The sequence below is a fragment of the Sinocyclocheilus rhinocerous genome, unplaced genomic scaffold, assembly GCF_001515625.1.
Source record: "Sinocyclocheilus rhinocerous isolate Xijiao unplaced genomic scaffold, SAMN03320098_v1.1 scaffold2583, whole genome shotgun sequence".
In the NCBI taxonomy this organism is placed as follows: Eukaryota; Metazoa; Chordata; class Actinopteri; order Cypriniformes; family Cyprinidae; genus Sinocyclocheilus; species Sinocyclocheilus rhinocerous.
The window spans coordinates 87,132-113,892 of NW_015650696.1; the positions used below are offsets into that span (position 1 = coordinate 87,132).

General features: G+C 38.2%; 1 protein-coding gene across 1 annotated transcript in view; it reads left to right on the forward strand.

Moving 5' to 3' along the window:
- Nucleotides 1-26,761, forward strand: part of LOC107712247 (mannosyl-oligosaccharide 1,2-alpha-mannosidase IB-like) — a 105,025-nt gene that overhangs the window by 49,243 nt on the left and 29,021 nt on the right. The window contains exons 4-5 of the mRNA XM_016517429.1: nucleotides 7,681-7,777; nucleotides 24,928-25,046. Coding sequence (XP_016372915.1) covers nucleotides 7,681-7,777; nucleotides 24,928-25,046 — 216 coding nt within the window. The remainder of the gene's footprint in view (nucleotides 1-7,680; nucleotides 7,778-24,927; nucleotides 25,047-26,761) is intronic.

Consider the following 26,761-nt stretch of genomic DNA (forward strand, 5'->3'; position numbering starts at 1 on the left):
AATTCTTTAAAAATCCTACAATGTGATTTTCTGGATTTTTTTTTCTCATTTTGTCTCTCATAGTTGAGGTATACCTATGATGAAAATTACAGGCCTCTCTCATCTTTTTAAGTGGGAGAACTTGCACAATTGGTGGCTGACTAAATACTTTTTTGCCCCACTGTATGTGGGGGCGTGTTCGAACGAGCCGTTTTAGGTAGGTGTGGCTAACTCTTAACTTTTATAAAGAATATCTCTTTGGATTTGAGACTTTAGTCTTTGCAACTTTACAGATCTTCTTTATGCACCAAGAGCTTGTAACACTCTAAAGAGAAAGGAAAAAATGAAATCGCATCATATGACCCCTTTAAAGTCAATTTATCACTTCGCCTGGCCTCTATTGCATCGTCACGTTTACTGCGCTGAGACTCTGTCTGATAGGATTCTGTCTGTCTGAGTGGACTGGTTATAGTGCCTTAACTTCAACCTGCAGCTCTTTAGAGAAATGGGAGGAGTCTAAATCAATCATTGGGCCATCACCAGGGGCAACTGCTAATTGCAGCTCTGCTGCCTGATACTTTCAGAGCGGCAGTTCTTATTTGACGTTGCTGCTGACTTTTCACAGTTGCTCGTCTCTGTTGGTTTGCTGTAGAGCAATGAGTGATCTATGAATGAATTGCATGTGCCTGGTGGGGGTTAATGCTAATTAATGCAGCTCCCCCTTGAGGAACCTGTGGAGGGCCTTTCCACATTGTGTGTGTGTGTGTTTGCTACAGGTTCTAAATGCTGTATTTTTTAAGCACCGCCGTAATTAGCTGATCACGTGAAACTTCACCGTCCTCAGCAATGATGAGATTTTACATAAGGAAAAAAAGCACACACACATGCACAGTAGTGACTATGCATTTTTTTGTCCTTGAATCCCCCATCCTTAACCTGAGATCCTCTTCTAAACCTCTCTCCATACCTCTTACGGTGTGTGAGGACACTCACATTTTTTGCGTCCAAAAAAAATTGGAAAGTTAAAAGTCTATGTATCGAATCAAAGGAAGTGATTATCAGCTGGTTCCAGTCAGTGCCTGATCCTTGGGAATAAATGCCTGTTCACACCAAGGACGATAACTATAAAGATAACGATAAAGATATAGTTCTAAAAATCGTTCTACACATTAAAGAATGGCAGAGTCCACACCACCGCTATAACGATAAAGGCACAGAGAAACGATATCATTGGAATCACTTTCAGAATTATTTTTTCCAGCTGATGAACGATAAAAACATTGGCAGCCAATCAGAATCAATCCTGCCATAACGAGCTGGAGAATTTAAAGCGGCAGACGAGCGTGCGCTGGTGTGGACGCTAATATAGTTATCTTTATAGTAGAGGTGCACCGACTGACCGGCCAGTGATCGGAATCGGCCGATTTTTCGCATTACCGGCCCGGATCGGTGACCTGCCGGTCAGTCTCATGTCTTGCCGATTCCGAGCCGATCCTTTAATTGCCAGCGGCGCCGGCAATGACGTCACAGCCACACGTACACTCACAGTCGCGTGTAAACATTTCGTTTCGCGTGAGAATGATTCTAATTTTAATTGCATTCAGTGTAAACGGGACTGATAATGTATTTTTGTCGTGCCAGATGAGGCTTGCACAGCCTGAGTGAGTGAGTGAGTGTGTGAGAGAGATGGCACACACAAAGTAACTCACAGAAATTTATAGATGCATACTGCGGTAGAAAATAATCGAAAATCGGAATCGGTCAAGAAAATTGCAATTGGTTCATCTCTACTTTAGTTATCTTTATAGTTATCGTTCTTGGTGTGAACGGGCCTTAAGGCTGATATCAGGTCTTCACTACACTATTATCGGTGCCAAAAGAATTCATAATATAGAAATATTTTATTAGTCAAATTCATTTTAACTTAATTTTCTCTTTTTTTAGCCAATGAGAAACACTCAAAATATGAGTGTAGGGAGGTGGAGAGAGAGAGTTTGTAAGCATTACTTGTACAAAAGTGTACAAATAGATCTTCCTGTTAATCGGCACTTTCTGCAGACTGGTCTGTATAACACACCATCTTTTTTACAAATCCAAAACACTCATATTGGTGAGCAAACTTTTTTCGAGTGTAGGTAGAGTGTCATCCACACACTGCGTTGTTGTTGTTTTCTTTTATGACTCATGGCAACCAGCAGTATGGTGCCACCTACTACGTTGGTGGTGCTGGATCATTCACAATAGTATCATATGTGTAGTATTAAGCATTTTTGGTTATCATGGTTATCAATATCGGTATATTGTGACATCCCTAGTTTGGAGCAGGGTTTTTTGCATCCATATTTGACCTCAAAGCATATAAGTTTGCTCACCTCTCTTGTGAACTCTGATGTCCCCCTAAGGAGTGCTCCGGCCCTAGCTTGGGAACCACTGGTCAGATTTCATTCTAACCATGGTATATGAATTTCTTTCTTCTGTTGAACACAACATATATTGAAGAGCGCTGGGGTCCAAACAACATTGGACACCATTGACTTTTATTAATGTTAATGTTTCACAGAAGAAGTCAAACAGGAGGGTGAGCAAGTGATAACAGAATTTTCCTTTTTTAACTAATCTGTTACTATCTGTTTCAGGCAGATTAGTTTACTCGTCTTTCAGGCTGGCATTTTTGTAGTTTGGCACTTTCTGCACCTAAACCTCTAGTGTGAGTAGTGGTCTAAGAGTGCGCTCTTCCATGCTGCAACGACTGATTCTCCCACTCTTCTCTTTCTACCGAATGTTTGTCTGCCTTGTCTCTGGTTTCCTTTCTCTTCCTTTTGTTCCCCTTGTTTTCTCATTTTTCTTTCTTTTTTTGGATGCCTATTGTAGTCTTTCTTTTGTCTCTCTCTCTCTCTCTCTCTCTCTCTCTCTCCACCCTTTGCTCCAGTGTTGGCTTTGTCTTTGCTCTAGGAATCCTCCCAGACAGTGTGATGTGCTCTAAAAGGATCTCCCTCTCACGCTTCGATCCCAGCACGCAGTGGAAAAACCAACAGCATGCCCCTTGTAACATGCCCAAGTGCTTTTGCGGCTCCCTGGCAATCATGCGCTTCAAAAATAAAAGGCCAATGATAATGAGAAGAAAAATCATATTAGAGCAACTGAAAGCAGCAAACGGTTTCAAGAAAGGTGACGGTGCCCTCAGGAAAGAGGGTGATGCGTTGTAACCACTTACAGGTTTTGAGAACATACATTCTAATTTGTCTTACACTCTGACTTTCATTGACTCTGAAGACAGGGCCTGACAGGCATAACCAATTCACCCACAGCACTGATCACTGTTCAAACAAGTGTGCTGGCAGCCGGATGGTAATTGAAATGAACAATGGGCCTGCCCCATCACTCAAGCGATTGAGCAGAAAGCGTCGACAAGGCTCATCTGTCGCTCTCTTTGTTCTCTCTACATTGCACTGTTCGATTGATGGGAGCGTGGAGATGATCGTATCTGTCTGCTCTGGAATTGATATGAACACGACTGCCGATCCATAGGGACCGATCCAGTGAATCAATTAGTCGTTTTGTGCGAATGCACCGAATACTGAATTTACAGAGTAAATTACAGAACCGCTTGATGAATACAGATAAAAAAAAAATTTATATCAGGAAATTGCATTGCACAATGCCCATAAATGAGGAAGACATGAAAAAGAAAGTATAGTTTGAATGGTGTTGTACAAATGAGCTTGGTGTTGAGAACCATTTGCCTTTTGTCCAAATTTTCTGTTTTGAATCCAAACCATGTCACTTAAATACTTCATGCAGATCTGTTTTAATTTTGGGCTTTTTCATTAATTTTGGGGTTTTCGCATAGTTTTTTACTAAGCACTGGGAATCTGCATGAGTGTGTATGCTTAGTCATTGCATGGTTTTTGGAAGGGCTGCTGAAACGGGTGCTCATTTAGGACTTTAATTAAGACTAAATGCGCTTTCAGACTCAGCGATACGGCGCAGCCTTCATTTTCAGGAACCTCATTTTTCAGGAACTTGATGATCTAGAGTCTTTCAGCACTGCATGTAAGACACTGAATGAACACGCGGTCCATGGAGGAATACTGTGGAATAATGAATGAAGGGTCATAATGCCTTTCTAATTTACATATAACTCAAGCGCGTCTTTTCATTTTGTGTATTTGTGTTATTTCCTTTGAGGAGAAAAGAAAGATAATAATTTATAAAAATAATTGTATATTGTAAAAAATATATATGTTTCTTGAACCAAGTGCTGCTTGGTCGTTTGTTTTCATTTCTGAAAAAGCACAATGACCTTTTTGAATCTTAATTTACCCAAATTATAGAGTTGTATTTTCTGCATAATAAAATGATTTGAAAAGGGCACTTTAAAAGTAATAGTTCACTCAAAAACTCTTATTTACTCGTTCAAAACCCTGATGCTGTTTTTTTCTTCTGTGTAACTTGAAAAGGAGGCTTTTTTTTTTAAAGAATATTGACAGCTGATTTCCATACATAAAGCTGGTCCATATATCATGTGTTGAACTCAGGAACCGGATCAGTAAATGAATCATTCTGTTGGTCCAGTTATTTTCTATGAACTGATTGATCTGATTCACAAATCAGACTGATTTTGTTTGGAGTTTAGCACACTAATTCACAGCTTGCTGGAGGGAAAGTTTATTGCTGAATAATGGTTTAAACGCAATAGAGCATATTAGTCATATAGACTGCTTTTATGATGCTTTATAGTGTTGTTTTTTTTCTCTAGCTTCTCATACATGATTGCTTTGAATTGTTGTATGGAAAAGAGCTGTGTGCCAATTCTTCAAAAATTTCCTTTTTTTGTTTCACAGAAAAATAACAGCAAGTTTTGAATGACATTAGGATAAGTAAATAATGACAGAATTTTCATTTTCACAGAATTAGCCCCAAAAAATCGAGAAACATACCCCTCAGGCCACTTGTGACTGTCTAAACTTGTTCATCTCTCATGCGTTTGCGTCCCTATAGACACATCTTCATGGGGTAGTTAAAAGCCTGGGCTTAATTTAACCGCCAGTTTAAGTTCTCTTAGTGTCTGATAGGCTCTGCTCTCAACGCTTCACAAGGCCTCTACTTAGTCAAAACAACTGTTAATTGACAGGCAGAACGACCCTGAACAGCCCTTGAATAAAACATGAGAGAGGTTGGAAGTTACGCATGATCAAGTGGGAATTTAAAGGAAAAGGAAAGAGAAATCTGTAGACTCATAGCTCTCCATCTGCTCACAGTTCATATTTTAGGCTTCTTGCTGATCACAGGCTTTAATTTGTCTACCTAAAACGGGTTTATCTATCAGTCTAATCAGCCGCCAACCTTCAGTCCGTTGGAATCCTAGAGGAAAGACTGCATTGTGGTAATTCATAATCTTTTGGGCGCACAGTGTGTCATGCAAAGATTGAAAGCCGAGAACAAAATGAAATTATTGACTTCTTTTCATTGCCTTGGCTCCCTCCTGGGTTTCTGCGGAGGAAAATCATGGCTTGTGCTTGGGATGGTAGCCTACAACAACACTTGACACTTGACAGTCAGACAAACTCCAGAGACATCTACGGCATCTGTGTTCATAAGCTCCATTCCAAACCCTAGTGAGCTGTCTACCTAGTCAGCTTTTTAAGGCATAAGGCATGCTTCCCTATGCTGAGGCCATTTTAAACAATAGGCAACAATAATATATCCAGTTTTGGTGAAATTTTACCCAGCATATGTATTTTTATTATTGGATTGAGTGTTTATCATAACAGTATGCAACAGTCAGACTCTTTTGGAATTAATTGTCACATTACTTTCCTATGTGTTTCACTCTGTCTGTCGGACGCATGGAGATGCTGCCCATGTAAAGCATTAGGGCTGGGCAAAAAAATCGATTTTTCGATATATCGTTTTTTAAAATGTGGTCGATTCAATATCGATTCTCAAAGGCCACGAATCGATTTTTTTCTATATTTATTTCCGCAAACATTGAACATAAGATTTACGTTAATCTTATTACTAGTCTAATCCACTAGATGTCACCCCCTTATTTGCCTTGCGCGATGTTACAACAAAGAGTCCGTCATTCATTCATTGCTTAAAATGGCAGATCCAGGGCTCTACAGTGCGACCATTTCAGTCGCATCTGCGACTGAAAACTACCGCGTGCGGAATCGAATTGAGAGCTTGAAAATCGAAATCGAATCGAATTGGAACATCTGAATCGATACCCAGCCCTATAAAGCATTCCTAATTGGTAGTTTATGAGGTTCCATTACAGTTAAGATGGCTTAGTGGCTGTTCACACAGGATTACTTCATGTATCTTCACAGTTTGGCCATCTCTCTGTATTTTCAGTGTCATGATTGCATCAAGAAAGATGCAATGTCATTTTAAAAAGAATTCAATTTCTGAACCATATTGCATTGTACCAATCAGGGAAATTTGTGTTTTGAGTGTATACCCTTAAGTGTTCTAGATCTAGCGACGACACATTCTTAAAGGCACATTTGAAAAGTCAATTCCTTCAAATGGAAAATGTAAAATGCTTCTGTGTAGTAAAAAATGCTTTGTGTTTCGTAATTTAACACAACCTTTTTATACACTACATAAATTGTACAGTGTGTTGGGATATGCTCCATTTGATTGCATGCATGAACAGATGCTTGACACATGCACACCAGTGTCTCTGCTATTTCTCTCCAGAAGTTATGACAGAAAAAATGTCTTGTATTAATTTAAACTAGATTTGCTTGTATCTCTTAATTCAACTCACACAAGTGCTCATCAAAGCAGACGTCTATATTTGTTGCGGTCTTTAGTTGTTTATTCCGTCTTACCTTGAAAAAGTCACATGTGCTGAGCAAATACATATGTGCAAAATAGAAAAAAAATCATTCTGTGTGCATACAGTACATTTGTACTATACTATGCTGATGATGAAATTTGTCACACACACTATGCATACACTAGCGTGCGCATAAAAACCAAAGTATGCTTTAGAAAGCACTAGCTTTTAGAGCAGAACTATCATTTCATCCTTGTGCTTGTCACGTACCTTATCAGCCTTGTCACAAGTGTTCTGCTTTTGGAGGAAGTATTCCACCAAAGTTTGAAGACATGTCTAAATGTGGAGTGGCTCGGAGCTGAATCTCACCCAGCCGTTTAATGGAAGCGAGCAGGCGATAGAGCTCAGAGAGAGGACGCCTAGAGCCACAGCTGAGACAAAGACACGCTTTCCCCAGTGGGGGAAAAAAAGAAAAACACACATGCACAGAGTGAAGATACATCGACAGGGTGCTGCTGGCCAGTGACCTGAAAGGGGAATGACAGTGCAGCGGTCGCGGTCACAGCGGGGGCTTCTGGGTAACAGGACATCTCTTTTGCGACGCTTCATCTTTCACATCAAAGGCCTTTGTGCATCCACGTGTTATTCTACCCTGTTAAAACGCATCGTACATTATCAGACCAAACAGCTTTTTTGGCTTTCATGTTGCTACATTTTGCATCGAACAATAGAGTTGTTTCCGGATGGGTTTTTTAAAAGGTTTTACATTGAAGATGTCATGAAGGCAGGCAGCTGTAGATCAACCAATCAGTAGGATGCGGCTGTGTCAGTGTTCAAATAATGCAGGTACTCACCATACTTCTTGATATTTATGGCCAAGGCGCTAACTTCCTGTCATTTCTGTGTTCTAGATGATGAAACATGCGTGGGACAGCTACAGGCAATACGGCTGGGGCCACAACGAGCTCAAACCCATCGCCAAGAAAGGACATTCCACCAATATCTTCGGTAAGTAAGGAGCGCACATGCATGTTGGAGTCTCATTTACATGCAAATGACTGCTCTTGCGGGATCATTCAGTTCAGGGTGGTAAGGACAGACACACACAATCCCATCTACATCCATTTTTGTGTGCTATCTACAACTTTCACCCTCGAACGATGAGACGTGCAAGCGCAGTTCACCGTCCCTAATCATTATTCTGTTTGTGTGTATTTGTATATCGCTGGCTCTCAGCTGCAGAGGTAAAGAAGATTCGACTACTGAGACTGAATTTGATCTGTGTGTGTACATGTGAGCGTGCCTGAACAAAGAAATCACAATTGATCCTGTTTCCGTCTTACTTTGCTGCTGTGTGTGCAGGGAAAAATAATAGTAATAAAATAAATAGTTTTGACTCTGAATCCCGATAGGATGAGCTGCATTGAAAGCCGTTGTGAAATGCAGATAAACACACCTGTGACTGCACATTCTTAAAGGAGTAGTTCACCCAAAAATACAAATTTGATGAAAATTTACTCAGCCTCCGAGATACAGTCATCCGAGATACAGATGAGTTTGTTGCTTCATTGGAATAGATTTGGAAAAATTTAGCATTACATCACTTGTGCACCAATGGATTCCCTGCAGTGAATGGGTGCCGTCAGAATAAGAGTCCAAACAACTGATAAAAACGTCTCAGTAATTCACACGACTCCAGTCCATCAATAAATGTCTTGTCAAGCGAAAAGCTGCTTGTTTGTAATAAATTCACGATTAGGACGTTTTTAACTTCACAAGTCCATAATATTGCTTTCCCCAGTGAAAAAGTGGTCTCATCTGCATCAGGAGAGAAATATGCACAGATCAAGCACTGTTTATAAGTAAAAACGGCCCAAAACAGTTCAATAAATGTCCCGTCCTTCATTGTTTCCATCTGAATATTCTCAAACTCTTTTCACTCAAATTAAATGTATTGTGAATGCCGCTTCATTTTGTCTTTAAATATTTAGCTTTGCAAATTGACCTCAAGCAGTTTTCCTCATAAATTTGCCAAAATGTCGGTTGAGGTTTTATTTGTTCTTTCTTTGAGATAGCAGTAAGACGCATATAATGCAGTTCTGTGGTTTAAACAAAATAAGAGGGAGCTTTTGAAGAAGAACAAAGATGCGAGAAGGAGAGAGAGTGTGGAAGAACAAGGGAGATGTGAGAGACTCAGCACAGAGACTCATGCTGCAGTGCGGTGTGTCGAAGTGTCTTTCACACTTCACTTTCATATTTAATAAGCCTTTCTCTGTTTATACCTAACACGTGGAATGAACTCCTCAGCCATACATGTATCGATCTCTCTGTTTGAATGTACTTTGGTGTGTTTTGGATGGAGGCTGGTGGAACACACTGCTTGGATGACTTTGCTCTTCTTTTCCAGAGGTTTCCCTCTCAGACACCCTGAACACGGTGTGCTTTGCTCCACCTGAAGTTCTGTCTTCAAGTGAAGAGAAACACCACTTCTCTATTCAAAAACACTGTTTATGTGAGCTGTGTGACACTCACGCCATTGGTTGAGCCAGTGTTGCTGTGTCTGGCTGGTTGGGATGCTAAAGCAAACACAGTACTTATTCAACTATGATAGGAGGAAGTATTTTAACATCCAAAAATGATGCACTTGTCTTTTAAATTTACATGATCTTTTGGTTACTTTCTCCTATTTAAATGTAGTTATGTTGGGGCTTGTTTCACGCACCCAGATTAAACTCAAATCATGAGAAAAACTTTTAGTATAAATTAAGTCAACAGAAAGTGACATGATGAAACTCAGCAGCATCAGCTCACTCATTAATAATGCCTCTATAAATAGTTCAGGCTGCTTTTCTGGTTCAGGCTAGCAAAAATAAAAAAACTATATATATGTCAGTACATTTAATGTGTACACAATGTAATGTAATTACTATAATATTATATAATATTTAAATATGAATAGCTATATAAATAGTTTAGGCTGCTTTTCTTGTTCAGGCTAGCCAAAGAGAAAAGACAGCTGTAGCGTCTGGACCAATCAGACACACCATTTTTCATTTGATTTAACAAATCAATTATTCATTAGATTAACAAACATTCACAGACCCCTCACCCAATAAACATACTGGGTGCCAGGATGTCTGCAACGACACCAGGCCCCCCCTGGTCCCCATGGCAACCACGACACCTTTGCTAGACCAGATACATTTACGACCTAATGCCATGTTGAGAAGAGGTCAAGCAAATATCTACAGCGGATCTAAATATTTATAATTAATTATAACTAGTTATGATTAATTATTCATATTTCCCCATGAGCTGATTCGCTACACAGCTTTTCAGTCTTCTGTGAGTAACATTCCCATTATTATGCATAATCCGCAAGGCTTTTGTGAGGATTATGATAGTTTTCTGTAATAAAAGGTTATAGTTTTTTGAATATCTGTCAGTTAATTTATTGCTGCTTGTCTGACCTGTGACTGGTGGACTGACCTGTTTTTGGTGGACCAGACTAAATTCACTATTACTGTCTGTCTTTCTTCCTTTGCAGGACAGAGAGAGAATTGATATTTCTCAGAAAACCTTGCAAACATTAAACATTATTTAGCATAATACTGCAGACAAAGCTATGAGAAAATAAATACTATATACATAAATATGCAATGAACAATAGATGAAGTAAGCATAAATGGCAACATCCTTAACATTTGGGAAGTGAAACTGGACTAGTTCACACAAAAAAAAATTTTTTTTCTCATCTACTTACTTTTATGTTGTTCTTAATCCAAACTTTCTTCTGTTGAATGAAAATAAGAAATTTTTAAGAACTCTTTCTGTCCATAAAGTGAAAAGTCAACATTGGACCCCATTGTATGAACATCATCGAATGGATTGTTGGAAAATTCAAAAGTAAACTCTGAGAAAATAAATACTATATACATAAATATGCAATGAACAATAGATGAAGTAAGCATAAATGGCAACATCCTTAACATTTGGGAAGTGAAACTGGACTAGTTCACACAAAAAAATTTTTTTTCTCCTCATCTACTTACTTTTATGTTGTTCTTAATCCAAACTTTCTTCTGTTGAATGAAAATAAGAAATTTTTAAGAACTCTTTCTGTCCATAAAGTGAAAAGTCAACATTGGACCCCATTGTATGAACATCATCGAATGGATTGTTGGAAAATTCAAAAGTAAACTCTTTCAAAAATTTAATGATAACAGTAAATGATATAAAACAGTAAATAACAGTAAATGATAACAGTTTTAATTTTTGGGTGATCTATCCCTTTAAAGACAGTCTAGTCAGCTAGTTTTGTTTTGTACTTAAGTGTAATATTTGTGACATTCCAACAGGCCCGAAGTAATGTTGAATTGACTGTTTCAAAACACATTGCCTTTCGTGCTCAAACCTGGTTTAAGAATTCTGATCAGCTGTGATTCCACATAGGGCTTTGACCACTTGACTGTACATCTGACATGTTGGTCGAAAGGACTCTGAACATTCCAATGGTTTACTGTTGTGGTGGGACAGGGACTTGCCCATATCGATCCTCAAATCGACATCCATTGATTTTCTTTTTTTGTGTGTGTGTAAAAATATTTGACCCATAAAAGCCTGAGACTGTGCTGGTGGAAGGCACTGTCTGGACAGATTGCTGATGGTAAGCACTTTGATCTGTAAACAAACACCCTGTTTACGGGGAATATTGTCAGACTGGACCCCAGGGTCAGATCGTGTAACCCAACTGCCAGCGTTACGCATGTGATAACACGATACTAAAATAACCATGTTAACGCGGTGTCACTGCTGTGCGAGTGTCTGTTGCTCTGTATGTATGTATATCTGCATTTTCTAAAATTTTCTATTTTTCAATTTTCTAAAAAGCTAAGTTTCATTTTTGTATTTGTTTTAAATTATATTTCACACTCTCTCCTAAAATTATATGCATTTTGAAGGCTATGAAAAATAGTTAATGTAACTACTTATATTATACAGTCGTGGTCAGAATTATTGGCACCCTTGGTAAATATGATCAAAGAAGGCTGTGAAAATAAATCTGCATTGTTAATCATTTTGATCTTTTATTTTAAAAAATATATATATATATATATATATATATATAACTTCCAAAAAAAGCGTTAAAATCACATTACATTCTAACATAGCAATATTAAAATATAAAAACAAAAAAAAATGCTTAAAATAAAAATGAAAATAGAAACAAAAACAGACTAAATTTGAACTGATAAGAGGAATACACTTTACACATCTGAGCATAGTAATATTATCAGGCTATGTTTGATTTACCCCACAGTGATTCCTTTACAGTTGCTGCTATTATAAAAATGCACTTACTTGTAGGTTTAAAATGCTGCATATGGCACATATAATGTCCTATAACAAGTATTTTAGCAAAATGTATATTATGGTGAGATTTATTGCTCTTGTATTTTATTGCGCTCTGTCTGTTTGGTTCCCATGCACGTGGCAGCGCTCATTCACTGAAGTCCGTAAGCTAAGACTTGTCCACTCCTGACAGGAAAAAGGAAATATTTGCATGACTTTCTAACATGTACAGATGGAGAGAAATGTAAGTTATGCACTGAGGAAAACATGTCTCAAACGCATTAAACAGTACAAATATCTGTTAGAGCATCTGACTGGGCAAGCTGCCTTAAACGTGTTAATAATATCTTACAAAATTAATTTGAAGCTCTTAATATAAAGCATGTTTCATGTTTAGGACAATTTGGTTTATGTGTTTTCCTCACAGCAGCTAATTCTGTGTTCTCCGCTATTTCTCAGATGCGCTTGCAACATCAAACTACTGTATGTAAGGGATAATGCACGACGTGGAGGCCAAGATTTAATGTCTCCAGGTATAGCAGCCTGGTTCTGTAATTTGATAGTTACTCTTAGATCTCAGCTGAACCGTTTGGTGCGTACGGCAATGAAAGTGGTTGGTTTACCCCGATCTTCAGTCTATATTTAACAAAATTATTTTTAAACAGGCAAGGAAAATGACTCTGGACCCTTCTCATGTGCTTTATCCAGAATTCAAACAACTTCCATCTGGTCGACGTTTTCATACTCTAGATACAACTGATTTAAAATAATTTTGTTCCTTTGGCTACATGGCTGTTAAACTCTAGCTCAAAGGACACGACTGTGTGATTGTTATGTTAGTGATGTGGGGATCTTGTTATGCAGCTTCACCTGTATTTCCCAAAACAAATTTCCCTTAAAGGGACAAATGAAGTATAAAGTAAAGTAAAGTTTACAGCAAGACTAAAGCCCCCTGATGCCGAGATCTCAATGCTCTGGTAAGTGTAGCTAGTGCTTCTCCTCTGTAACTGAACTGGTATCTGTTTTCCTGAGACCTGACCTTCTTCTGGAATACCATGACTCTGGTTTTGTCCAGGTTTACTGTCAGTGCCCATTCTTCACAGTACTGTTCCAGCAGGGACAGGCTCTGCTGGAGACCCTCCGCTGTGGGAGACAGCAGAACCAGGTCGTCTGCATACTGCAGGCATTTTACTTAATTTCTCTCTCTCTCTCTCTCTCTCTCACTCTGTGCGGGTGATATGTGTACGTCATTGAAAGCAGCACATTAATATAGAATGGTGATTAAACTGACTTGGAACTACCTGTGCATTAAATGGTTTTAATGCATACCTGCCAGCTAATCAGAATCGAGTTTTGCAGACAGACCATGGTATAAATTCGAATTAAAATGTGTTGCCTTATCCTGTATAGTTTATAAAAATAAATCCATATATTGGACAAATGCAAAGTCCTAATATAGAGCTGATTTACAGTACAATTAAAAAATTTGGAGTTGGTAAGAAGAAAGTCTCTTATACTCATCAAGGTTGCATTTGTTTGATCAAAAATATGGTAAAAACTGTGATATTGTGAAATTATTTAAATATATTTAAAAATGTAATTTATTCCTGTGATGTTAAAGCTGAATTTCAGCAGTCATTACTTCAGTCTTCAGTGTCATATGATCCTTCAGAAATCATTCTAATTTGCTGATTTGGTGCTCAAGGAACTTTTCGTATTATCAATGTTTAAAACAGTTGTGCTGTTTTGTGGAAATCGTGACTGTCACTTTTGATCAATTGAATGCATCCTTGATGCATTATGAAAAAAAAAAAAAACTTACAGAAGCCAACCTTTTGAACGACGGTAGTTTACATGGGGACGGGTCATCTATTGTCAGAAGTGTGGCAGTGAGCCGTAACTGTAGTCATTAAGATACCGCCATTAAAAGGTTTTTTACCAGACAATGAAGAGGTGGAGATTTTTATTTTCCTTAGTGGTGAAGCTTTATGTTTTCATTTCTTTCCGCCACATCATGGCTGAATGAACTGATTAAGCTTAACCTCAGTATGAACCCTTCACACATTGAGCAGGAAGTTGTTCTATCCTGTGCTGATGTGTGAAGAGAGAGAGAGCGAGAAGGCTGAATCTAGACCGTTTTAGCCTGGGCACAGCCCTCCAGACCTGCAGCTTGGAGATGGGCCATTGTGTTCGTCATCCCGACGTCCAGTGTTGTTGCCATAGCAATGGCAGGGCTAGCTGAGGTCAGAATGCGTATGCTGTCTGATAAGAGGCAGAGCATCCAGACTACTGAGACTTTAATCAGCACTCTGGTTAATCAATACCAACCAGCCTGCAGCTAATCAGCTGAGGATGCTCAGCATGAGTCTGCTGCTCAGACCATTGTCCATAACTCCCTCATATCTGTTCCCAGGAATAAAAGGACACAATGCATGATGAGTACTGGTATAAAATGAGAGCTCAGCGGTTCTCCCTGACTGGTCGAAAGAGACAGGGTTTAATCCTTGTTCACACTTTTGATTTTGGCCACTAGCAGGCGGCCCTGCCACTAGATGCCCTAATGATAATGTTTTTTGGACAAGGAATCAGTTTTCTAGCCACAAAAATGTATCATTTTACAGGGTGAAGCATTTGCAAGTTCTTCCAGGATTCCACAGAATTTTTTTCTTCTGGTTGTAGCACAAAAAGACTTTGTTTGTGATTGAGATGCCATTCGCAAGCAGCAAACATTGTAGATGAAATGACCTTCCGAAATTTGAACCTGGTATCTTATATACATGCACAAGGTAAAAATATTAAAAAGTAATAGATCTCCCCTTAATTTTTTTGTAGAGATGTTATGTAAACTCAATACAGTTGGGCGCTAAATTTGTGTTTGTAGGAGCCACAGATTGAATTCATTATGTGGAGGTGATGAGGAATGAAAGAGAGAGGAGGGAAAACAGCTGTCTAAGGGAGTTGTGTCAAGACAAGGGATTGCAGTGAGAGAATACTGCCTCAATCGGCTGGTGCTTTTGACTCCTCCATTCAGTTTTTGTATTTATGACCTCATTTGCGTAATTCCCATCAGCCACCAGCCTCACTGAAATCTCCAATTATATATGCATCTTGGTGCTGCCCAATGAATTGCGCTCCCTAGGTGGTTAATATTTCCTTAATGATGCGTGTGATTTTCTGTTTGACTGTGGAGAACATGGGGAAGTATACACAGCTTCTCAGCATGTCAGTTTAGTGCTCTTGGCGTGTGTGTGTGTGTGTATGGGCTTGGTTTAGAGATCCATCAGTTTGTGACCCACTGTGTTGTTAATGATGTAATGAGTGGTGGGGATGAGGCCTGGGGCATGTTGTCTTCTCCGTGGTGACTTCGTAAACGACTGCAGAGGGGCGACCATGGCTCAGCTCGACTCAGGCAGGTGCCAAGCACCGCTACCCTCTCCTACAATGCAGAGACAAAGCAGTTTAACACTGGGGTTTAGGCTTTTGTCATCTGCGTGCTAAGTATGCCAGTTTTTTGCAGTGCACTGAGGCAGAATACATCCCAAGCACGTGCTAAATGCTGATGTGTGCGCAGTACTAGACAGTCATGCGTTTTTCCTCTAAATGTCTCACTTAGACACGTTTCTGCTAAAGCCTGTAATGTATTCATCCGTCTGTTTTCAAACGGCCTCTTTTCAGAGAACAATGCAGATGTAATTTTTTATAGCTTAGGCTCATTTAGTCTCTGAAATGTGTGACTACTTAAAGATTTTTATGTTCATTTTGTGGGGAGTTTTAAGTGTGCGGGTTTAACTAGTGTTTGTAGATTGTTGTAAGTCAGTATTAAAGTTTTAAAAATGTAATCATACCAGTATTTATACAGTATTCTAATATGAAATGCACAAATTGGTAAAAATATCACCCTTCTTGGTGATGTACTGACAAACACGATCAGTCTTAAGTGAATGTAAACAGCACAAATGATTGGATTTATGTCAAAATATTGGATCTGTGAATTAGGCCTTGCAGTGTAAATGCAACCCAATTTACATTATTACTGGATTTAATATTAATGGCGTGACATACAGCATATTGAGTAGAAAAAAGAAAATCACTTGCTCTTCTTGTCCGGAAAACTTCAGGACCTTTATCGAAGATCGAACATGAACACATGCCTAAAGGGGGATACAATAAACTGTAAAGGTAATTTTAATCACAGACCAGCTTCACAGTCAAACAGCATTTAATTGATTAGATATAAATATATATATATATTATTAAAGGGATAGTTCACCCAAAAATGAAAATTACCCCATGATTTACTTGCTCTCAAGCCATCCTAGGTGTATATTACTTTCTTCTTTCAGACGAATACAATTGTCTTGCCACACTTTCTGTACCCAGTCATAATCGTGAAGACGGTTGTGCTTAAAACACCCAACAGTTGGGCTGTTATAGTTACAGACGCTCCTGCGCTTTCACTGAGCACTTGTACTAACCACTACCGAACAACTTATTCTACACTAGTATACAAACTAGAGAATAAAGACAAAAAATATATATATTGTTTTAAAAAATGCAATTAAATAATAAAATTCATAAATTTAATCAACGAAACATATTATACAAAATGTATATATGAATAAATTCCTCAATTAGATATTATATACACAATTATACACACAAAAATTATTTGCATGTGTTTTGTTTACTTGGTGCTGTTTTTAAATAAATTAAAAAGCTTCAGTACAGAAGTCAGTACAACTGTACAAAACAGGCAAATTGCAGTCTTGCTTGACCAAAGTCTAGACCACAGCTAATACACCGCTCCCTGCAAACAGCAGACACATTCAGTAAGTTAGGTTGTGCCAGCTCTGCCATCTCTGAGTTTGAGGTGATGGATTCTTTGAGAACAGAACTCACCATGCATAAATTAGTATGCGCAAAATGTAGGGCTGTATGTGTCACACGCGAGGCGTAGTGCCATAAATCATGTGAATACGTGTGTATAGCCTACACATCTTGTGTGATGTCCTCTTTCATAGCTGCATTTTTCTGAAGAAAACCGCTGTCTGCAACTTGAAGGAGATTCATAGTCCTCCGAAGTTTTTAGGGCAAACATGCAGTATGAATGAGTCTTGATGGACACCTTAGATTAATGGCTTTGACTAGTTCATCTTGTCAGGACGTTCTAATTTGACTGGACCTTTTGTTGAGACCGAATAATCGATGTTCAGGCAACCTACCAATGACTTGTTTTTGAAAATATGTACTTTTGCACATCCATATCATGCAGAGGGAAGCCCACAGCAGCATTCTGAGGTGACTTGTGTTTATTTATTGTTCTCTGTTTAGTGCTACGAGGCTTGCTTTGAGTTAGCATGTTTACAGCTGGTAAGAGAAAGAAAATGCTCCCAACTGACTGACTGATTCCGGCTCAATTCCTGCTGCTTTTCCCACTCTACCTGGGTTCTGCTGGGATTAAACTTTTTATAGATGAGAAGATGCCAAGCGCAAGTGGGAAATCACACAAATTTGGTTCTGTGCAGTCCACCAGGAATGCACGTAAGCCCTTGACATGTTACAGAAGACCTAGAAACAAAAGACTAAAGAGTCAGAAAAGAAATGGAAGATGAAGTTTAACAGGAAGAAAAAGTGCAATGAAAGTCATATCATGACACACAACCAGTGTTGGGCAAGCTGCTTCAGCTGCTTTGAGCTGCTTGTAGCTTGACAGCAATTAATGCAGACAAGACACACTTTTGAAAAAAAATAGTAAAGCTTCAAGCTACAAAAAAATACATTTTATTTTACTGTATGTATACTGTTTTATTTTTAATTTTATTTGCAATTGGATTTTTTTCATTATTTTGCCATTTTTTACTTTATTGTACATCCTATTTGTCAGTCAGCAGTATTTGTTTGGCACATAAGCAATAATTAATTAGTTGCATAAATTATTATTACTATTAAATGAGTCAAAAATGTACTGATAAATATCCCTATTTAACTAATATATTATTTGTGAATTTATTATATGATATTTTGTATATTAAAAAAACATGTCAAATGCAGTGCAGGCGTGGGTGCAGTGACTCAAATTATTATTATTTTTTTGTAATGACAACATTTTCTCATGTGATTAATTGCTTGAAATGGTAGCAGTTTACTGAAAAAGCTGCTTTGATTTGAAAATTGCTGAGCTGATGTGTTTCTACTGTAAAATGTTAAGTTAGTGGCAGCACAGATTTTTTTAGTCGGTTACGTTCCTCCACCGATATCCACCCTGTCCTTGCCGCACTACTCAGAGAGTGCCGTGCCCCATGAGTCTCTGCAGCATTAGAACGGTGCAAGAGTCCGTGTGTCTGAGAAACAGGGATCACTCCTCTCCCTCGGCATCACCGCTACAGCCATTCATCAAAGTGCTGTGACTCAGTAAATATTCATCAGCCACTTACAGTGACTGACAGCAAGCACAGCACACAGCAAACACCTAATTACAAACAGAGCAAAGATAGAAGAGTGCAGGAGGGAGGCAGAGATTTTGTGAGAAAGGAGACGTGCTGATGGAAATAAGCTGTTGAAATGTCTGTGCAGTTATTCATTAAGAGATCATGAGAGACAGACAGACACTAGTGTGCCCTTGAGAGCTGAATGTACGTGACTTGAGTGCCGATGTGTTATTTGGACCTGAGCACCTGTACATGGACTGTGATTGTATGTGTGTGTTAGTTATAGTGTGAAAAGTGCACATGGCAGCACCTGGCCTTCAAACTTTCTTTCAAAGTGCAGGCGGACTCTGTTTAGATTGCAGAAAAATAAATTATTCAGTTGGTACAAGAAGTTTTTAAAGGTAACATCTTTTGGGGCCTAAGAATTGCCCTTAGACATGCAGTAAAATGTCTTGTATTGGGTACATGGTGATATTTAGTTGTTTTTCCATTTATGTGTGTGTGTTAAAGTGGGAAAAAAGTGCACATGGCGGCACCTGGTCTTCAAACTTTCTCTCAAAGTGAAGACGGACTCTAAAGTTCAGATTGAAAAAAAAAAAAATTCAATACTATAGACTATAAGTTTTTAAAGGTAACAAATCTTTTGGAGCCTAAAAAAATGCCCTTATGATTATAAATGCATTTTATTTTGCTAACTTTTGCTTTTATTCTAGGCAAATTTAGGAGCTAAAGTCATGGAATATCTGGTCATAGAAAAATGATCTTGTAACGCTTAGTTTGAGATTGTCATCATTAAATGCCTTAATGACTTATTTTGACCTTTAAAGTACTATGTCCTTAATTGTGGGTCACAGTCCTGCAGTGTGGCTGTTCTGACAGCTGTCTAGTAAAGAACCAAGCAGACTACTTTTGCCCAGCCACATCTGACTCCAGGCTTTAGACCGTTATCATTACTGCAAGTCAAGTCTCCTTTATTTATATAGTGCTTTATACAATACTGATTGTGTCAAAGCAGCTTTACAGTGTCAAACAGGAAAATAGTTTGTCAATAATGCAAGAGGACAATAACAAACAGTCATTTTTCAAGTTAAAGTCAGTTCATTGATGATTCAGTGATGTCATCATCCAGTTCAGCTCTCTTCCAATAGCAAAGACTCTCTTGGGTTTGTGCAGCAGTATTTCAGTTTCACGTGTAAATTAGGACAGCAGACTGGCTGTCAATTGGTAACGTAAAATGGACAGTCTACACTGTCAGTCATGAAAATCTTAGTTATGATGTATGTCTTAGAGTCTGACCTAAAATACCATTGATGTTCTGTCTGCCTTTGCTTTTACCGAAGATGCCTCTTTGGGTTTTGTGTACAATCTAACAGGCAACAGTCAAGGACAGAAAAAAGTGCACCCTGCTTTATAAAAAAAACTCACATACCAGATAATGGAGAGTCATGGTCATTATTTCTGTGTTTTATTATTTTTTTATTCTTTGTTATTTACTCTGCTGCTGAGTGGTTTTTAGAATTTTAGTCAACTACCATTCTAAATTATGAGGTCAACAATTTTTTTTTTTTTTACTTTTATTCAGCAAGGTTTCATTAAATTGATCAAAAGTGACAGCAAAGACTTTTACATTGTTACAAAATGTTTATTTCACATAAATGCTGCTCTTTTGAACTTTCTATTCATTAAAAATATTAACAGATGTACAGTGTTGGGTAATTTACTCTAAAAAAGTAATTAATTACTAGTTACTAATTACATCTTCAGCAGTGTAATTAGATTACTGTACAATTTACTCTCTCCAAAAAGTATTTAATTACTTATTACGAATTACTTTCTAAATCCTATATCAACCTCAACAAGTTGATACAAGGAAGGACATGAAATGGTTCTTTTAATTCTTTCAAGTAACTACATAAATTATTCTGGTCACATTTTAGATTAGGGTACAATTCTCACTATTAACTAATTATTAACTATGACTTTTGCCTCAATATACTCCTAATTACTGCTTATTAATACTTAGTAAAGTAGTTGTTAAGGTCAAGAATTGGGTAGGATTAAGGATTTAGAATAAGGTCTTGCAGAATAAGACATTAATATGTGCTTTTTAAGTAATAATAAACAGCCAATATCCCAGTAATATTCATGCTAATAACCAACAAGTTAATAGTGAGAATTGGACACTAAAGTGTTACCAGTATTCTTATGAACTCACCAAAGTATTTAAAGTGAGAAGGGTACATAAAAAGCATGCATTTTAAGGTTAGACTTTACATTTTGATGTTAAATCCACTATTATATTGTGTATAAATGTTCTACAGTCTATACACAGTATTAAGTTCAATTACATAAGAAGTAACTGTAATTAAATTACAGAAAAAATAAGAGTAATCCCTTACTTTACTTTTTCAAGGGAAAAGTAATTAAATTACAGTAACTAATTATTTAGTAATTAGTTACACCCAACACTGCAGATGTATCACGGTTTCCATTAAAATACTAAAAAGAAATGTTTCTTGAGCACCAAATCACATCATATTAGAATGTTTTTCAAAGGATCATGTGACACTGAGGACACTGCATTCCTTCACTAACACACTTAATTGGGGTGAGGACCTAAACATGATTTTCAGTGAACTTTTTCTTTAATATCTGTTAGTGACATTTCACAGCTCCATCTTGGCAAATTGAGGCCAGTAGTATTAAGCAATGTAATTTTAAAATCACAACCAAAAATTACAATGGGATTAATACAAGAGGAAAGAATCCTCAAGGAAACCCCACAATTCATATATGATTTGTTTTCATTTCCAATAAACCAGTCTTCAAAAGAATTCCTCAACCACATCAAATTCACAGTACACACACTCAAGATTTCCAGTATTGCGTTCTCTCAATATTTACTGAATCCCGCTGCTTCTTTCCACTAGCCAAGATCCGCAGAGCCTGTAGTTTCATTTGCTGAACCGACATTTCCAGTCACACTCCAGTGGTTTTGTAATCTGAGCCTGTACGGATAAGTAATGGCTAAGACTGTACGAAATAAAAGTAAATGGAAAAAACGCAGCCAAAAGCTTCCAGCAAATGTACACGCCCCCAGACAACACGCTGCTCATGTCTGTGGACATGAGCTCAAGTGGGCCAGTCTGATGATTGAAGGCGATCACTTCTGACAGTGTAGCGTTTTATCTGGACAGAATATACAGTATGTTTCATGTTCTGCTTCAGATGCTTTCTCCTTGTGCTGCTCAAATTTCTCAGGGGGAGGCAATGCAGAAATAAGTTTGTGACCTTAAAAAGTTCATCTAATATCCTGAGCGTTAACTGCACTGGAGCTTGAAATTAATGTTGGATTTTCATTTCAAGAGCATCAGCAAAGTTACGTGTCTTGGGGAAAAGGCAAGTCCGTCTGAAATAGTTGGCAATACCTAACATGCGTGTCGTAATGTGGTAAAGAACCTCAGACACCGAAGGCAACTGCTAGGTAGCGCTTGTGAAAGACGACAGGCTTTGTAGAAATCATAATGTCATGTCTAGAACAAATTCAAGTGAGCTTTAGAAACAACCAAGCAAATATTTCATCACTATGATGCCTATTTCTTGGTAAAAATTGAGGGGGAAATCATTATAAATGATTAAAAACCACTCCTTCAGATGGCAGCATTTTTATTCATTCCACTAACAGGATGTTACGTAAACACCGAATTCAGATGTGCCTTGTTACCTTTCTAGCTCCGTATACACTCTTGAAGGCAGCATTTTTCAGTAATAGTTTCATCATGCACTGATTCACCGGGAGCGTGATGACTTGACCCTGTAAAACGCTGAAACCTTACATTTATGTGGTTACTCATATCAGATGCATCTAAACAGCATCTGATCCCTGCAGCTGTGTTCACCAGCTAAACTTTTGATTGTTATCTAGAGTTCAACATTGCATTTGGCCTCGTGACTCATTTGTGGAAATTGCACTGGAAATGTTTTTTTTTTTTCTTTATGCTCTTGGTCTCAATGCACTTTATGGAGAACAAATTGGCCATCATAAAACATTCCTTGAGAGAGAGTCTGCATACAGAATAGAGCCACAAGGCAATTAGGTTTTATGGTGTTTAGTTCAAACCCACGTAGTACGTGCCTTACAGATGCTTAGGTTAAAATTGGAACTGTTTGATTTGTGGATTTTAGTTGTAGGTCTTTCTGGAGGTCTGATCCCTCGTTTGTTCTGTTGTGACGTAATTGCTTAATGCATAGAAGCCATTTAAAAGTGCTTTTTATTTTAATTACAGAATTTTTATTACAGAAAGATTTTTATATTTTTAAAAGTTTCTTACGCTCACCAAGGCTGCAAATAAATGCAATTTGTGCATAAATGCAATATGCACAATAAACGCAAACTTTTGAAAGATAGTGTGTATATATACAAGATAAAAATCTTTCACAATTTCATCCGTGTTGTCTAATGTCTCTTTCATTACTCTCTCTTTTCTTACTGTCCTCACTCACACACACTTAGCCAGGGCAGTTTGTTGATGAGCACAGCAGATGTTGCAGTCAGGGTCCAGGGAGAATCAGTGGCAGCAGAAATGGTGGGCACTATTAAACTATTAGATATAGAGAAGGTTTGACTCTCTCCCCTACTCCATTCCCTTGATAAACCCCTGAGACAAGATAGATAGAGGGAGAAAGCCTTCTGACTCATGCATTTGGCTTAGAGATGGAACAAAGTAAAGATCTTCCTCTTTTTATGTATACATAAGTACCCACAGTCACAATCACATGCCTGCGTTTAACTAAATAAACCTCTCAACCACTGAAAACCTATCTGCTGGTTTTCTCTCAAGATGAGGCAGTGGAGAATCTGAAGAAAAACTGAATCTGGCTGCCACGTGTGCATTCATATTAGAACAGCTCGCAATCTGTCGCCAAATGAAACTGGCATGGATGACACAAAGTGAGGGAACGTGGGATGAAGAGATAGCGTGTAGGAAGCAGAGAGAGAGGAGCTTGGACTGATTGCCATTGGAATTCCCAGAGTAACTTTATTGAGTCCAATTTGATTTACACCAGCAAAGTCTGGCATCCAGAATGCCAGCCTTGTGTAAATGCCAATCAAGACTCATTCAGAATGATGAGGCCTGATTTCCAGTCCAGGACAGAGCCAGAGAGTGTGGATTTTACTCAAGATGGGCAGTGTATTTATGGGAATGGAAATGAGGCGGTGAGGGATGAATGTGCAGCCAGTTCAGTGGGTCTTGGGTTACATCTAATTTTTTGCATCCTTATTTTATTATTATTTTATTCAAAGTGAAGTCATAGATGAGATCCATCCTTGGTGACGGTGCCATAGTCAAATAGGAAGGGGCTCACTTTACTGATATAGAAAAAAACACAGAAAAGGAAATGGAAGGGGTGATAAAGTGGAAGGCAGTAAAGATATTATAGTCTTAAATGACGTAAGGGGAAGGGGATTCAAGTCTTATAAAAAGAGGGATGAAAAGCAAAAGTGTTTATGTGGTTTGTGAAGGGCTTGGGCCATTTGGGGTGCCTCTGGACAAACTGAAGCAGCAGTCTGGACAGATTAGAAGAGCTAAGAGGCTGAGGGCTGATGGGTATTTGTGATTTAGAGTTCCTGACAATAATGATGATGATAACACTGCCGTTATACAGATTGAGAGAGAGAGAGAGAGAGAGAGAAATGCCACACAGCATCTCTCAACAGTTTTCCACTCTTGAGGATTCTTGAAATATGATCTTGAACTTTAAAAAGGGTTGTTTAACAGGGGTTTGTGATAGCTTTGCAGGGGCTCCCCAAGTTGTTTGGTCTCAAACTAATTTTTGGGAAAAATTTTAAATGTTGATCAGAAATGCAAAATGAATTTAAGATAAATATAAAGTTTTCAGCAGTGATGTCTGAATTGTTAATTTGAATCAAATCTTTTCAAATTAATCAGTTGGTCCAGTTCACAAATGATTCATTTCTTGAATTCAGCTCACTGACTTCCATTCATTGAGATTATCACCAGTAGCTTAAATATCAGTCTTTTACCTCCTTTTACCTCATACTCGTTTTACTTAGCATTATAATTATTCCTTCAATGACCTCTGGAAATATAAACAGTTCACTACCATGTCTCTAAGATGTTTTTTTAAGTCTCTTCTGCTCACCAAGGCTGCATGTATTTGTTCATAAATGCAGTAAAAATAGTAATACTGTGAAATACTATCAGAATTGAAAATATATAAGAAGCTTTACACTAATGCAGATTTATATTGCTTGCACCAGACTGGCCTGATTATGTAACTTTACATTTGTTTTCTTTTTAATTACTGTAGTGCATATGTATTCAGTAAATATTCATATTCACATCCTCTCCACAGGTAATTCCCAGATGGGGGCCACTATAGTAGATGCCCTGGATACCCTTTACATAATGGGACTCCACGATGAGTTTAAGGATGGCCAGGAATGGATCGAGCAAAACTTGGATTTCAGTGTGGTAAGTAGCCATGACTTGGACATGAACACACACACACAAGCTTACCAGCAACACTTGTCTTTGTAGGTTTAGAGGCAAAGTGTTCCTGTTTTTGTTTATAGACACAGATACATCTCAGGGCGCTGTTATTTCACAGTGGTAAGCCTTATACTTGGCAGCTGGCTGACACAACTGTATTAACAGTCGTTCGACACCCCATAATTCCTCAAAGACTTCAGTCCTCAGTGTGTGTGAATCTTTCAGGTTTTGATCAGATTGTGGTGGCACTCTGTGTAAAACGTGTTGCGACAAAGGAGTTGATGTGACACATCATCGTATCCAGGAGACAAGACTGGCGCCATGGAAACAATGTGAACCGCCGGAGCTCTGCCTCCAGAATTAGCCAATGATGTTGAGGAAAAAATGGCAGACAAAAGAGACGTCAGAGAATGAAGCGGGGGCCGGCGAGTGGCCCCAGGGGCCCCGTGTCTCCTGCTCTCCTTCTCTGTCTGCATTCACGTCCTGACCCATTAATGGGATTTCTCCAGTTTCTCTCCCTATCAGTTGTTTTTCCGGCCTCTCCTCCATCAGATATGGAGAACCTGTATGGTCGTCTTGGCTTTGGCTTCTCTCTGGTATCTGTGTGTTGCGTGGTTTTTCTCCCGTCTCCCTTCTGCCACCTTTCTTTGAGAAGATCTGGTGGACTCTCAGCGCCTGAAATCTCCTCTGTGTGTTTAGTTCATCTTTTTGGCTTTTCGAGCAGTGACCTAATTTCTTCTCTCTCCCCCTCCTCACTGTTACTTTTGGACAAATATATCTTACAAAGCATGTGCACTCTGAAGGATGACTCACGCTTGGACCGTTGAGTCTGGCCGTAGAGGGCTCAGCATGTCTCAGTGGGATGGATGTGTTGGAAGGATTTTTGGCGGAGGGCAATAAACCGCAAAGCATAAGCGAGGAAGGGAAGCGTGTGCAAAACGCTGTGTTTCCACGAAAATATATGAAGTAGCACAACTGTTTTTAACAGTTAATAGTAAAAAATGTTTCTTTAACTGCAAATTAGCATATTAGAATGATTTCTGTAGGATCATGTAACACTGAAGACTGGAGTAATGATGCTGAGAATTCAGCTTTGCATCACAGAAATAGATTATATTTTAACATATATTCACATATAAATGTTATTTAAAATTGTAATAATATTATATATATAGAAAACCACCATTTTAAATTATATTTTTTCACATTACTGTTTTTACTGCATTTATGATTAAATAAATACAGCCTTGGTGAGACGTCTTTCAAAAACATTTAAAAAAAATCTTGACCCACTTTTTAATTGTACTGAATGCAGAAATTCATGGTAACCAAGATTAATAAATACTATAAAAGTTAATTATTATTTCGTGCTGCGTAATGTATTATTTGTGAATTTATTAAATGTTTAAATGAATTCTATTATAGTGCTGCCCATCATTTTATAATTGAATAAATAGTTCAGCCAAAAAAGTAGGGGAAAAAATAACTCACAAACATGACTTTTTCATCTGTTTTTGTCTATACAATGAAAATTAGTGGGGTCCAAACCATCTGATTGGACCCCTGATGACTTTCAAAAAAAAAAAATTGCTTAGACATTTTAAAAATATTATCTTTTGTGTTCCACAGAAGTAAGAAATGCACTCCCTCAATCTCTCTCTCTCTCTCTCTCTCTCTCTCTCTCTCTCTCTCTCTCT